The sequence below is a fragment of the Erpetoichthys calabaricus genome, chromosome 3 (assembly GCF_900747795.2).
Source record: "Erpetoichthys calabaricus chromosome 3, fErpCal1.3, whole genome shotgun sequence".
Taxonomy (NCBI): domain Eukaryota; kingdom Metazoa; phylum Chordata; class Cladistia; order Polypteriformes; family Polypteridae; genus Erpetoichthys; species Erpetoichthys calabaricus.
In genome coordinates, this window is record NC_041396.2 from 259015559 (window position 1) to 259029101 (window position 13543).

The 13543-nt window shown below is 37.9% G+C and overlaps 1 protein-coding gene and 1 long non-coding RNA gene across 2 annotated transcripts in view; one reads left to right on the forward strand and one right to left on the reverse strand.

Moving 5' to 3' along the window:
- Positions 1-1039: 1039 nt before the first annotated feature.
- LOC114648847 (ADP-ribosylation factor 3) overlaps positions 1040-13543 on the reverse strand; it is a 56189-nt gene continuing 43685 nt past the window's right edge. The window contains exons 4-5 of the mRNA XM_028798121.2: positions 13373-13497; positions 1040-3300 (exon numbers count right to left, since the gene is read on the reverse strand). Coding sequence (XP_028653954.1) covers positions 3139-3300; positions 13373-13497 — 287 coding nt within the window. The 3' untranslated portion in view covers positions 1040-3138. The remainder of the gene's footprint in view (positions 3301-13372; positions 13498-13543) is intronic.
- LOC127526925 (uncharacterized) overlaps positions 8051-13543 on the forward strand; it is a 77970-nt gene continuing 72477 nt past the window's right edge. Inside the window, exon 1 of the long non-coding RNA XR_007934322.1 lies at positions 8051-8531. This is a non-coding gene — a long non-coding RNA (uncharacterized LOC127526925). The remainder of the gene's footprint in view (positions 8532-13543) is intronic.

Here is a 13543-nt window from a genome sequence, read left to right on the forward strand (position 1 = left end):
AAGAAGCTCAAAATGTACCGATCCTGCATGAACCTGTGATTAAATTCAGCCCCTGTAGAATTTTCCTGCCATGTATTTTCTAATACTGCATAATGAACAAATTAAACTGTCTATGCAAAAGCTTGTGATTAGGAAGCATTCACATTTGGAGCTTGCAACAAATTCTTTACTGAAGGCATACTGTATAAAGGGTCAAAGGCAACAAAACTGACAGCAATTTAAGAGCTACAATTTTTTTCAATGTTCAGCCAAAGTTACATTTCCTGTAAATGCCACCAAGAGTTTACACTTGAGTAATTTTTATATCTGTTGCCATCTCCTGGTCCAAGTTCAGCATCCACAGGACAATGAGACCATAAAGCATTCTTGTTATTTTCTCATAAGTATTAAGAGGTTGAACAGGAGCTTTCAGGAAACAGAATGTACACTTGAGCCAAACAGAAGGGTTAATACAGAAAACAAGTTTAATCTGTACTCAATCAAGGTTTACAGTGACATAATATTGTGTGCATTCTGTCACACCGGTGGTGTGATGCTTGAGGTTATACAGAGAAGGTCTATCCATCAAAACTGATCCAAACACTATAAACTACCAAAAGAACAGCACTCAAAGAGAACACAGAATCCAGGTCTTAATAAATAAACAAATAAATTACAAATCACATTAAAAGAACATTCAAATCATGATGATAAGCATTGATCCCAAATGATTCATGCAAATAAAGTGCAGAATGGAAAAAAAGTGTGATGGATAAGGCCACATAAAATAAATTGCTGAAGGACATTGCTGTGAATTTTGTGTGGATGAATGAGGCCAGTCCGAAACAGGAGCAACAAAATAGCATCTTTTCGGAGGCTAATGTTCCTTGTTTTGCCTCACTGCTCCTTACATAAAGAACTGATTTGAGGGGTAAGCCTAACCATCCACGTTTGCCCTATAAAGTAATCTGTGACATCTCAAACCCTGGTTTAATGCACAGTTACAAACATCCTTGTTAATTCTAGTATTAAAGAAGAACAACTGTTTCCAGGATATACTATTGAAAAATCTTCTCCACCCATAACATAGTTGAACTGTTAGGTTTGGTAAGTTCTCTTTGTTGTTAAGATTGCAAGTCCAGAGAACAGTACTATATCTTTGCAGTTGTTAAGCTGTTATCACGATCACTCAATGTAAAAATCTGGCATTTACCAATTAACAAGTAAGTTAACAGTATTTATTTGATCTCTAATATGTGAAGTGCCTGCCCATCACAAAATATGAAGTAAAGCCAGTTTCTGAAAAGATTCAATCAAGTTAATCTAGTATTAATAATATAGTAATAAATTAAAATATGCTGATCAGCAAATGTCTTCATTAGTATAAAACCCAAAGTAAACAAACAAACAAAAAAAAACACCTCTCAAACTCTTAAGACTGTTCAACTTTCAGAAATGCCCAGATATAAATGCCGCTAGTTTTGGTCTCAGTAATAGGATGTTTTATGGTGTTTTGCAAACAAGTTTTGATTTTTCTAGGAATGACGGTGCAGAAAAACTCTCTGGGACTGCATTATAAAAGGCAGAGGGGTTCTAAAAACCTTCAGACTAACTATTCTTCATGGCTTGTTCCCAAAGAGGTGGCTAATATTAAGAAAACAATGGTGATAAAATTAAAAATGACACATTTTGGTTCCTGCGTTGTTTTACAATATTGTCCTAAATTGACAGCAACGGAAAATACATAAAAATGTCAACTGTTACTATTTCTACCAAACCTTACACTACATTCGTATTCATAAAGTATCACGACTATATCATAGGAATATTACACAAGAAATTGCCATTTTTGTACACTGCATTGAAGGCCATCTGCATGACATATGAATTTTAAAAACAAGCCTCCTATAGTGCATTGCCAAATCCAAGTAAGCAGCAGAACTGTAAGCAATGCAGATAGACATTTGAGCTTTGCTTAATATCAACTCACAGGTAGTTGCATTATTTTAAATATTAACAATTTACTTAATTGTTAGGTCATACAATCATTGATTGAAATCTGATAATCTCATTTCATATTATAACCTTGAGATTTTAATAAATCTACTAATTACCAAACCTATCAGGATCTGATTAAGAACTTGTCTAAATAGAATGGTCTGCGTGTTTATTTACTTAACATTATACAACTGTGACCTAATCTTTAACTGAAGGCTTTTATGGTTTTGGGGTGGGATGGGGAGGTTTATACCAAAAGAATAATCTAAAAATATTTACCAGTGAGAATACAGAAGTGCAACATGTATTCAGTATCTTAACTCTTTTAACTGCTCTTGTTTGTAACAGGACAGTCTTTGATGGCTCCTGCAGTATACAGCATATCAGCACCACATTTTGGAAAGTAAAACCTGTTAAGAAGTCATGATTATGGTGGGTCACATATCTGCCTGTGAAAAATGCTGTTGGATGGTTTCTTTCAATTAAAAGCTTATCAAAAAGCAAAAGAAGAAAAGTTTTACTGGGAATGTCTGCCATTACCTAACTTTCTTAAATCATCCCACTTTTGTATTAATGCCACTTTCAGTATATATTTAATGTGCATATATATTTATATCTTCCACTTGGGAGTTATTAAGGAAAGCAAACAATGGTACTGTAGCATAGAGAAAAGAAAAGACTGGTTTCATTCACCTTACACAAAAGGGAAAGAAAAAAAAAACCTGTGCCTAGCAGGCTTAGAGATCTGAAAACAAAGGAGCTTTTAGAAAGAAGCAAGGATATCGCCCAAGAAAGACCCAATCAGGTGCAGATCAATACAGAGCCAGGGATTCACTGGAAGCAAGAAATTCAACCAAGCTGCGAGCAGGGCAGGAACACAAGTCACACTGCTGGCAACGTTAAACATCTTTAAAATACTGTGCCAAGAGATTAGTCAAAAATAGTATCCTATTAAAAAAAGGACAGAAGTCTGGGACATTTTAAACAGAAATGGATTAAGAATCTGCTCCAAAACAACCCAATGAATGAGACAATGAACCGGTGGAGACATACACAGGTAAACAATGGGGTAGAAAAAGGAATAATTCGCATAATTTTCACTGAAAAGGGGAGGCTGACTGCCATTGTCATGTTGTCACCCCACAATATCCCTGCTGGCTTTCACTTCTTATTCTTTAACTGGTTGGCAAGCCAATCTAGGCCTTCATAAAGACCATCTCCGCTTGTGGCACATGTGGCTTGAATGTACCAGTTCCGGTGGCGCAGGGAGTGCAAACCCAACTTGTCTGTAATTTCTGCAGCATTCATAGCATTAGGGAGGTCCTGGAAAACAGAAGAGGGTAGTCGTGTCAAAGACATTTGAAAAGTATAACAACAATAAATGACAATACTATCTATAAGGTATTAGTTTTCCTATATGTATCTATTCTACAGATGATAACTGTACAGTTTGTTTTTTACGGTTTTGAATATCACCTGCAACCAAAAATACTCTCCTTTTTATTAGTTTAACGGTCATGTTATTTGTCTTTAAACTATTAGACTGGTGGTTCACACACTAGAACTGACAATCTAAGAACTTTGAGCATGGCCCCAATTATAGAATATAAGAAAACTGTACCATTTTCATTTTAAATCATACTGGAGAACACCGGTCAGTAAAATAAAATGTATGCATTAATAAATGTCATACTAATATTACTGTACAGTGCAAAATCTGAGTGAAACTGATTCTTATTTTGTTTTAATAGTATGACATACATTTTTAATATTAGTGAATAATACATTGGATTTCTAACAGCACCAAGAAAAACATCTTTCTAATAGCACATTTACTGTAAACAAAGTAAAGAGGAGATGGATAACAGCTGCATTCAATGCTGTATTGTAAAGCACCTTGTGATGGTAGACTCTGCTGAAGGATAGATTTGATATTTTTCAAGAATTAGCCGTTTTTTATAATCACACTATATATTAGTCATTGGAAATTGTTTTCTTTTTTGTCTTTAGTCATTTGTTTATTAAAATAGTAAAACAACCATGCACAAATACGTAAATTAAAATGAAGTTAACTCAAGCCCCTTTGGGTAAGTTTTCTCAGAGTTTAGACAGATAAGCAGTCATTTTATGCTTACACGCTTACACACACACACACACACACACACACACACACAACCTGGAATCGTCAATTCACCTAACCTGAATTAGGGATAAGGGAATTGACAAACTGACAACTCGCACACACAAGTACATCAAAAAAAAAAAGGCATGATATTTAAATCTAGGACGCTGACCTGTGAAGCAGCAGCATTCCCATGCTGCTCTACATAACAGCCACTCATGTATAGCTGTCAAGTTGCTGGTACACAACATTTCAGAACTAAATTTATACAGCTCTATTTTTCACCACATTAAAACTTTAGACACATGCTTGATTTTGTGATATTGTATTTTAATTGTTTGAAAACTCCACTCATAATGTCACTGCTAACATTAAAGGAAACATTAACATATCCTTAACTCGGGGTGGGAGTGGGTTGGATGTGCCAAGAATCAATAATCATCGCAGTCAATTCAGTTTTACAGCTAGTTTTCAAAATAACTTAAGTTGGCCATTGTATCCCAAATTCTTCTTCTCCACTGACTTCTATCATGTGTATCAGCATCTTTACACTGTATTTTCTTCTCATCTCAAATATCAAACTTTTTTTGCCTTCCTCTAAGCCTGTTACCATCCACCGATAGATCAAAGATTTCACTTCACCCAGTCGGCATCATTCTTTCATTCAACATAACCATATCACTTAAGGCGGCAGCTCTACAAGATGAGGCTTAAAGTATTCAGATTCATTCTGCCGTGTTGATCTACATTCTTCAATCTATCTTTCAGTAACACATCACACATCCATCTTGTCATGTACATCTTAGTTCTCTCTAACTTCTTCAGGAGTTCAGATTTTAAAGAATCATTGACCAAATGTATTACTTAAAATTCCCTTTTGTTGTCAAAAAATATCAGTCAGTCAGTCATTGTCCAACCTGCTATATCCTAACAGAGGGTCACGGGGGGGTCTGCCGGAGCCAATCCCAGCCAGCACAGGGCGCAAGGCAGGAACAAATCCCGCAGGGCACACACACCAAGCACACACTTGGGACAGCTAACTGGCATGTCTTTGGACTGTGGGAGGAAACCGGAGCACCCGGAGGAAACCCACGCAGACACGGGGAGAACATGCAAACTTCAAGCAGGGAGGACCCGGGAAGCGAACCCAGGTCTCCTTACTGTGAGGCAGCAGTGATACCACTGCGCCACCTTGCTGCCTGTCCAAAAAAAAATAAAAAAATACCAACAGAAATATGAGAGGGATGTTTTCTGAAATAAAAACCTTTGCTGCTTTCAAATGAAAATATTTAGTAAGTTTTAAAGATTTTTTCATGTTTGGACCGGTGCCCCTTAGAACTCACAAGAACAGGCTTATTATTTTTAAAAATTTATAAAATGTTTCACTTAAGAATATAATTTTCCTTGGAAAATGAATGTATGCCAAGACAGTGGAAAAATTAACTCTGACTTAAAAAAATAAACTTACCTTTAACTAGCGGTATTACCTTAAAAGACTGGGCTTAAGTTATAGTGCTGTTAATCAGATGTATCTGAAGTATTATGTAACTACATAATTGTATACAGTATATATTTTTTAACTTGGGGTTAATATTATTAGTTCGTTGGAGCTCCTTTCTTAAATATGTTACATATTCATACGTGGCAGCCATACACACATACATGGCAGGTCCCCAACTCCGGTCCTAGAGCGCCCCCTGTGGCTGCAGGTTTTCATTCTAACCCTTTTCTTAATTAGTGAACTGTTTTTGCTCCTAATTAACTTTGGAGTTGGGGACCCCTGCTCTGGACAAACCAGCACATTAATTCCGTCAGACCTCAGTGCAGCATTTGACACTGTCAAACATGACATTCTGCTGTCCAGATTGGAGAACATGCTGGGTATCTCTGGCACTGTTTTTCAGTGGATTAAGTCATATCTGACTGATAGGTGAGAGTTTGCTAGTTTTGGCAAAAGCAGGTCCAGCTCAGCACCTGTCACACAAGGAGTTGCTCAGGGCCCTGTCCTTAATCCTCTGCTCTTCTGTATCTAAATGCTTCCCCTTGGCCAAATTATTCATAGCTTTGGACCGACTTATTTTTATGCAGATGATATTCAACTCTATTTCAAAGTTAAAAGTGAAATTTCATCAGAACTTTCTTGGTTCACAACTTGCCTCAGTGAAATTAAAATCTGGATGGAGTAGTACTCTCTAAAATTAAATTGCAACAAAACTGAACTCTTGCAAATTGGGACTAAAGTGTAACTTAAGAAAATGAGCTCCTTCTCAGTCACTCTTGTTGATGATCTCATCAGTAATCACAGGTATGCTAAGAAATGCCCATTCTTATTCCACCTACATAAACCACATTAACAAACTTTCTTACTTCCACCTCTGTAACATATCTCATGTTTGCTCCTTTCCTCTCCTTTTCTAATGCAGAGAAATTTGCTTTTATCACATCCCGCATCGATTATTGTAACTCCCTACTGGAAGGTGCCACTTCTTATCACATCTCCAGTTGATTCAAAACTCTGCTGCAAGAGTGCTTACATGGACCAAGAACAGCGAGCACGTAACACCCTTCCTCACCAGCAGCTTTAAAACTTTCAAACATTCTAACCACTCAGTCCGTTTATAGTGCCAACTATAATAGCGAGGAGAATGTAAATAGTAAGGTGGAAAGATTAATACTAAAGTGAGGGCTGCTGTTGACATAGTTGCACCTGAAAAGACAGTTAAAAAATCTTCTAGCATTGTTATACCATGGAAGACCCAAAGAGTGTCTGATTTAAAGAGAACATGCCGTAGAGCTGAGCGTAAATGGAGGACGACTAAACTAACTATTGACTATGAAATATTAAAAGTTAAAATAACAGAATACAATAACACAGTCCGTCTTGAGAGGCGCTGCTATTTCTCTAAGCTTATAAATAACAATGCTAGTAATCCCAGAGTCTTATTTTCGACAATTGATCATCTGTTAAACCCAGGTAACTCAAAGGAATGTCTCCTAAGTACTTCCAGTAAAACCTGTGAGGCTATCGCTGTATTTTTCAATCAAAAAATTAATGATATTAGAAATAACATAGTATATCTCCCCAACACTAAGGATCCTCCTAAACCCCAGTACCCCATAATAAACAAATTAAAGTCTTTCACTAGGATAGATTTACCTGATTTACATAAAATAATTTCTCAAATGAGACCCTCCACCTGTGCCCTTGACCCAATACCAACAAATTTTTTCAAAGAAGTATCGGGCGTGCTTAGTGATAATGTTCTTGACATAGTAAATTCGTCATTAGATACGGGGGGTCTTCCCAGACTGTCTTAAGACTGCGGTAGTTAAACCCCTACTTAAGAAAAATAATCTCGATCCCTCTGCTCTTGAAAATTATAGACCCATCTCTAACCTGCCTTTCTTAAGTAAAATTCTAGAGAAGGCAGTCATTATACAGTTAAATGAGCACCTCAATAAACATGCTATTCTTGATAAATTTCAGTCAGGTTTTAGAACAAATCACAGCACAGAAACCGCACTCGTTAAAGTAGTAAATGACTTGCGGGTAAATGCAGACAGAGGCCATTTATCTGTTCTCATCCTCTTAGATCTGAGTGCCGCATTTGACACCATTGATCATAATATTCTTAAGAATCGCCTTAGTCAATGGGTAGGCCTCTCTGGCAGTGTCTTAAATTGGTTTGAATCCTACCTGGCAGGGAGAAAAATTCTTTGTTAGTTGTGGTAATTATAACTCAAAGACACGATATTCTATATGGTGTTCCACAAGGCTCTATCCTGGGTCCACTGCTCTTCTCAATCTACATGCTTCTATTAGGTCAGATTATCTCAGGGCACAACGTGAGCTACCACAGCTATGCTGATGACACACAGCTGTATTTATCAATAGCACCTGATGACCCCAAATCTTTTGATTCGCTAACACAATGTCTAACTTGTATCTCAGAATGGATGAATAGTAACTTTCTCAAATTAAATAAAGAAAAAAACCGAAATCTTAGTGATTGGCAATAATGGATACAATGAGGCTATTAGAAATAAACTGGATGCATTAGGATTAAAAGTCAAATCGGAGGTAAAAAGCTTAGGGGTAACCGTTGATTGTAATCTGAATTTTAAATCGCATATTAATCAGATCACTAGGACAGCATTTTTTCACCTAAGAAACATAGCAAAAGTTAGACCTCTTATATCATCGAAAGATGCAGAGAAATTAGTTCATGCGTTTGTTTTCAGTCGGCTAGATTACTGTAACGCACTCCTCTCAGGACTACCCAAAAAAGACATCAATCGTTTGCAACTAGTGCAGAATGCAGCTGCTAGAATCCTTACCAGGAAAAGAAAATCCGAACACATTTCTCCAGTTTTGATGTCGCTACACTGGTTACCTGTGTCATTCAGAATTGACTTTAAAATTCTGCTTATGGTTTATAAAGCTTTAAATAATCTCGCCCCGGCTTATATATCGGAATGTCTGACACCTTATATTCCAAATCGTACCCTCAGATCCTCAACTGAGTGTCTCCTTAGAATTCCAAGAGCAAAACTTAAAAGAAGTGGTGAGGCGGCCTTCTGCTGTTATGCACCTAAAATCTGGAATAGCCTGCCAGTAGGAATTCGCCAGGCTAATACAGTGGAGCACTTTAAAAAACTACTGAAAACACATTACTTTAACATGGCCTTCTCATAACTTCACTGTAATTTAATCCTGATACTCTGTATATCTAATTCATTATAATAACTATTCATTCAAAATCTGTACTAACCCCTACACTCTCTTCTGTTTCCTTTTCCGGTGTCCTGTTGGTGGTGGCGCTACCCAAAGCACCATGATGTTCCAACAATGATGGATGGATTAAAAGCCAGAAGTCTGTATGACCATCAGCATCAAGTGACTCCGTGAAAAGCCCGAACTACAAAGAGGACTATTTCATTTATGTTAGGTAGAATGCCCAAAGGGGACTGGGCGGTCTCGTGGCCTGGAACCCCTACAGATTTTATTTTTTTCTCCAGCCTTCTGGAGTTTTTTTTTGTTTTTTCTGTCCACCCTGGCCATCGGACCTTACTCCTTTCTATGTTAATTAATGTTGTCTTACTTTAATTTCTTATTTTGTCTTTTATTTTTCTTCTCTTCATTATGTAAAGCACTTTGAGCTACTTTTTGTATGAAAATGTGCTATATAAATAAATGTTGTTGTTGTTGTTGTTCCTGCTTTGCTTTCACTGGCTCCCTTGTGTCTTGCAGGATTGAATTTAAAATTTTATTACTAACCTACAAAGCTTTAAATCGCCTTGCACAGGACTACATCAGTGACTTTCTCCATCACTCTGCTGTTTGCCCACTAAGTTTTTTTAAATTCTGGCAATCTTGTTGTGGCCCACATTAACCTGCACTCTGTGGGTGACAGGGCCTTCAGCTCTACAGCATCCAGACTTTGGACCTCCCTAAATTAATTAGATCAACTGATTCCATTCATTCTTTTATTAAACACTTTTAGCTTAACCTAACACTCTGCCCCTTCTTTCAGTTTACCTCTCTGTTCAGATGCTCAGGATGACCTGTATGAGTGTTATATCACAAATGATGTAATTGTTTCATGCTTTTCTTCTAGTGTTGAATTTAGTATTTTTACTTTGGTTTAATGTCTTTTATTCTGATTAATTAACTGTATATCCTGTATTTATCTGTTTTAGTGTTCTAAGCAGAAAAGATGTGTGTCCAATGTTACATATTCCCTGCCGTTCTTTCTGAGACTCTGTGAAGCACATTGAGAATGGGAAAGGCACTATATAAATAAAATTTATTATTATTACTTTTATTATTACACCATTTCCCGTGAGTGAAACATTTGCACCACAGAAAAAAATCTTGCTTTATCTAGTGACTGACCTTGACTTTTGTTAATGGACATTGGACAGCATAATTTTACAGGAACTATATTATGTTGAATTCAAACAGGTAATTAGTAGGGATAATGGGAATTTGGGATATAAATATAATTTTATCCTGTAGCATATCCTGTAAAAAAAAAAAAACAACTTTAATCTATAACCTTGTACCACTACATAATTTTGGTGGGTTTAGATCAAAAGCAATATTCACTGAATCATGGTTTACTTTATCTTAGTGCATAAAACACTGATGTTTACAGGCCGCACGTTTTTGTGGGTTGTGCAATAAATTGAAAGATTTAAGCATTGCACACAAAAAAAATAAATAAATAGAGGAAATGAAATTATGCTGTGAAATCTGTGCAATGTCCCAGTGCTTAATTTAGAACAAAATATCAGGTGGTATGTTGTTTAGTCAACGTCTTGCTCTGCCTCGCCCTTCATTATTACTTTTATATGACATTTTAGTCGAGCAAGTTGGCTGAAGGATGAGGTGCCACCATCCATTACACATCAATTGAGGAGTGGGGTTGTGACGATGTGGGTTCTGCTCCATGCTACCATCTGGCTTCTAGGGAACTCTCGAACCTGACAATTTCGGTAATGTAACCAGATGAGCTGATCAGTGAAGACATAAACGAAGATGGGTAATGGTGCAAAATGTGCTTTTATTTAAAACAAAACCAAAAACAAAGTGTTCAAATAAATAGTGCAGTGTCTCAAACAGTCCTTAAATAAATAATCCATTAAAACAAGTGAACTGTGGAGGTTAAAATCCAATAAATACATCCTTTAAAAATGAGGTTAAAATAATAATGGCTGGAAGCAGTCTTTTCTTAAAAATCCGGTGCTTTCTTCTTTCTACCAGGTGGCTCCCCTGCTTCTCCCATACGGGCCCCACAACAGGGGAGTCACCCTACCAGCAAATGCAGCTGCCTTTTATTCTGGTCCAGTAGCCTTCCGTTCCCCGGCTACATAGGGCTCCAGCCGGACCGAGACTTGGGTTCCCCAGCGGCCAGGGTGCTCATGCTGGGGCTCAACACTCCCAAGCCTCCTCGACTACCGCTTCCTTCAACGGCAAAACATCACCTCTGCCAGTCACTCCAGCTCCTCCAAACTGCTCAGCTGGAGTGACTGCTTCAATCAGCCCCCCCTGAGAGTTGGCTTAATACTCATCTGGGGCTCTTTTACCAGCTGCATGAAACCTTCAACGAGCCTGCTCTCGTTCTCACTTGCTCCAGCACCGGCTTCTTCACCTCCTGCCTTCACATCCCATAACCTCTGTTCTTTCTTTCCTTCCTCTGTTTCTTCTCTTCTCCTCCATTTCTGCACTCACCCTCATGGTTCACGTATGGCGATTAGCAATTGCCAGCATCAATTATGGATGCGGACGACTCCTCACCTGTGCACTTAAGCGAGGACCGTCCGCATCAGGAAGTGCCTGGGAACTGCTTCGGCCACGTTACCACACTCCCTCTTTAAGCTGCGAGTGTGGTGATTAGCTATTAAAATCCTGACCTTTTTAATATGAGCTGTGGACCCGCTAAACCACAGGGGTCCCCTGTGAACCTTCGACCATCCCTGATAAAGTAAGTCCATTGAAGAGCAAAGTGGGGTGTAATCACTGGTATGCTAAGAAATGCTGATGGTGCAAGTAGAACTTGAAATAGGTTACGGTACCGGTTTACTAAAAAACAATGCAACGTCTACATACTCTGTCTGTGGGTGGCACTTCTACTGAGTGAGCATTTAAACGTACCTAGACACGACATCCCCCCGGCTTGTGTTGCACCCAGGGCTTGCAGTGGGTCAGTACATTGTACTGGCACTTCTTTGTTTTTGCTTTGTGAACTGAAGCATATCTGCACATCAGTGTCTAACTTTCAAGGGGACATCCCACTTTTCCACAATACGGCATCTATTTCACCACCAAAAACCATCCCTCTATCCCCGACCTATTCTGTTCGTCAAAGTATATGTATATAACCACTCTCAACAATCTGAGGACAACACTGACCCACTCTATTGAAATATTTATGTATTTTAAACCTCATTGCATGGAGTAAGAAGAAGCAGAAGAAAGAATAGAGAATACTGCCTGTGTCCAAGGACACAACTTGCTGACCATATCGAGTTTCAAGGAACTTTCGCCCTTCCAGTTCACTTATGGTAGTGGTCTACATTAACATAAAGCAACAGCTCCATGTTTCTGTGCAATTCCTTTTCAGCATTAACACTAGAATTACCAGAGCCAACAAAAAAACTCGTAAATCCAGCCCACCTTAAATCCCTTCACACCTCTCTGTCACCGTCTTTTGTCTTCTAACCGGTTGTTACAGACACAAATCAAATGTATGTTTTTATTGTATAATACTAACAATAAGAGCAGCTCACTACTCAAAATGGTAAATTTGCCGGGGAGCTGGTTTCAAACTCACGACCTCCGGATTATAAGTCGGCAGCTCTAACCACAGCACCACAGAAGCTGTTGTATTGTACTTGCACCTTTTGTGAAAGTGTTTATTTGATATTTGGCCATCAGCTTTCATACATTATACAATTCATGTCTACATTTTGTTATTTATTACTAAAACATGAACAACGTTTCTGTTTTAACAATGTGTTTACATAGATTGTTGTAGACACAAAACACACATCAAGTTATTTCCCTTACAATTCTGAGTAGCTCACTCCCAGATAATCAATCAAGGCAGGAACTGGGAGAACTTCTTGCTTGTTCTGAGGCGGTGGGGGGGGGACGGTATAGCAGGCTGCTTACTGCTTGGACTTATTGACACATTTAGAAGATAAAAGATGCTGATGGTGAGGTGTGAAGGGATTTAAGGTGGGATTTACGAGTTTTTTGTTGGCTCTGGTAATTCTAGTGTTAAGCAAAATAAAAGGATGCCATCCCTAAGAATAGCCCAGTAAATATCGACAAATAAACAACCACGGGTCGGCCAATATTCTTTTTCTATAGTATCACCAAATTTTAATCAAATCAGTCTTCTTTTTTTTTTGAGTAACTTAAAATTTTTAACCTCTGAATATTGATATTGAAATGTTCTTTCTTAACAGATATCTATGTACCATCCTGCCAAATTTCAGTTTTAACTAAATGAGAAATAGTGTTTTTGTTGGTGAGTGAGTAAGTCAGTCTACTTTGCATTACCTATGCATAAATGGTACCATATCAAATAAAAATGAGTTGATAGTTATTCACTACCTCTTTCACTAAAAAGTTGTGAAACTATCAAGGTACTGTATGTTTATCCATTGACCATGTCAGAGTAAATATCAGTTTTACAAGGTACTTGTTTAATTACAGTATTGACTACAGCTGAGCACCTCTGACAGTACAGAACACTGTAGTACCTGTTTATTAGCGAAAACAAGCAGGACTGCATCTCTTAGCTCATCTTCTGCCAACATCCTCATCAGCTCTTCTCTGGCTTCATTGACTCTTTCCCGATCATTGCTGTCCACCACAAATATCAGTCCTAACACAAGAGACATGCTTATTAACACAAAAAGAGGAGACTTAAT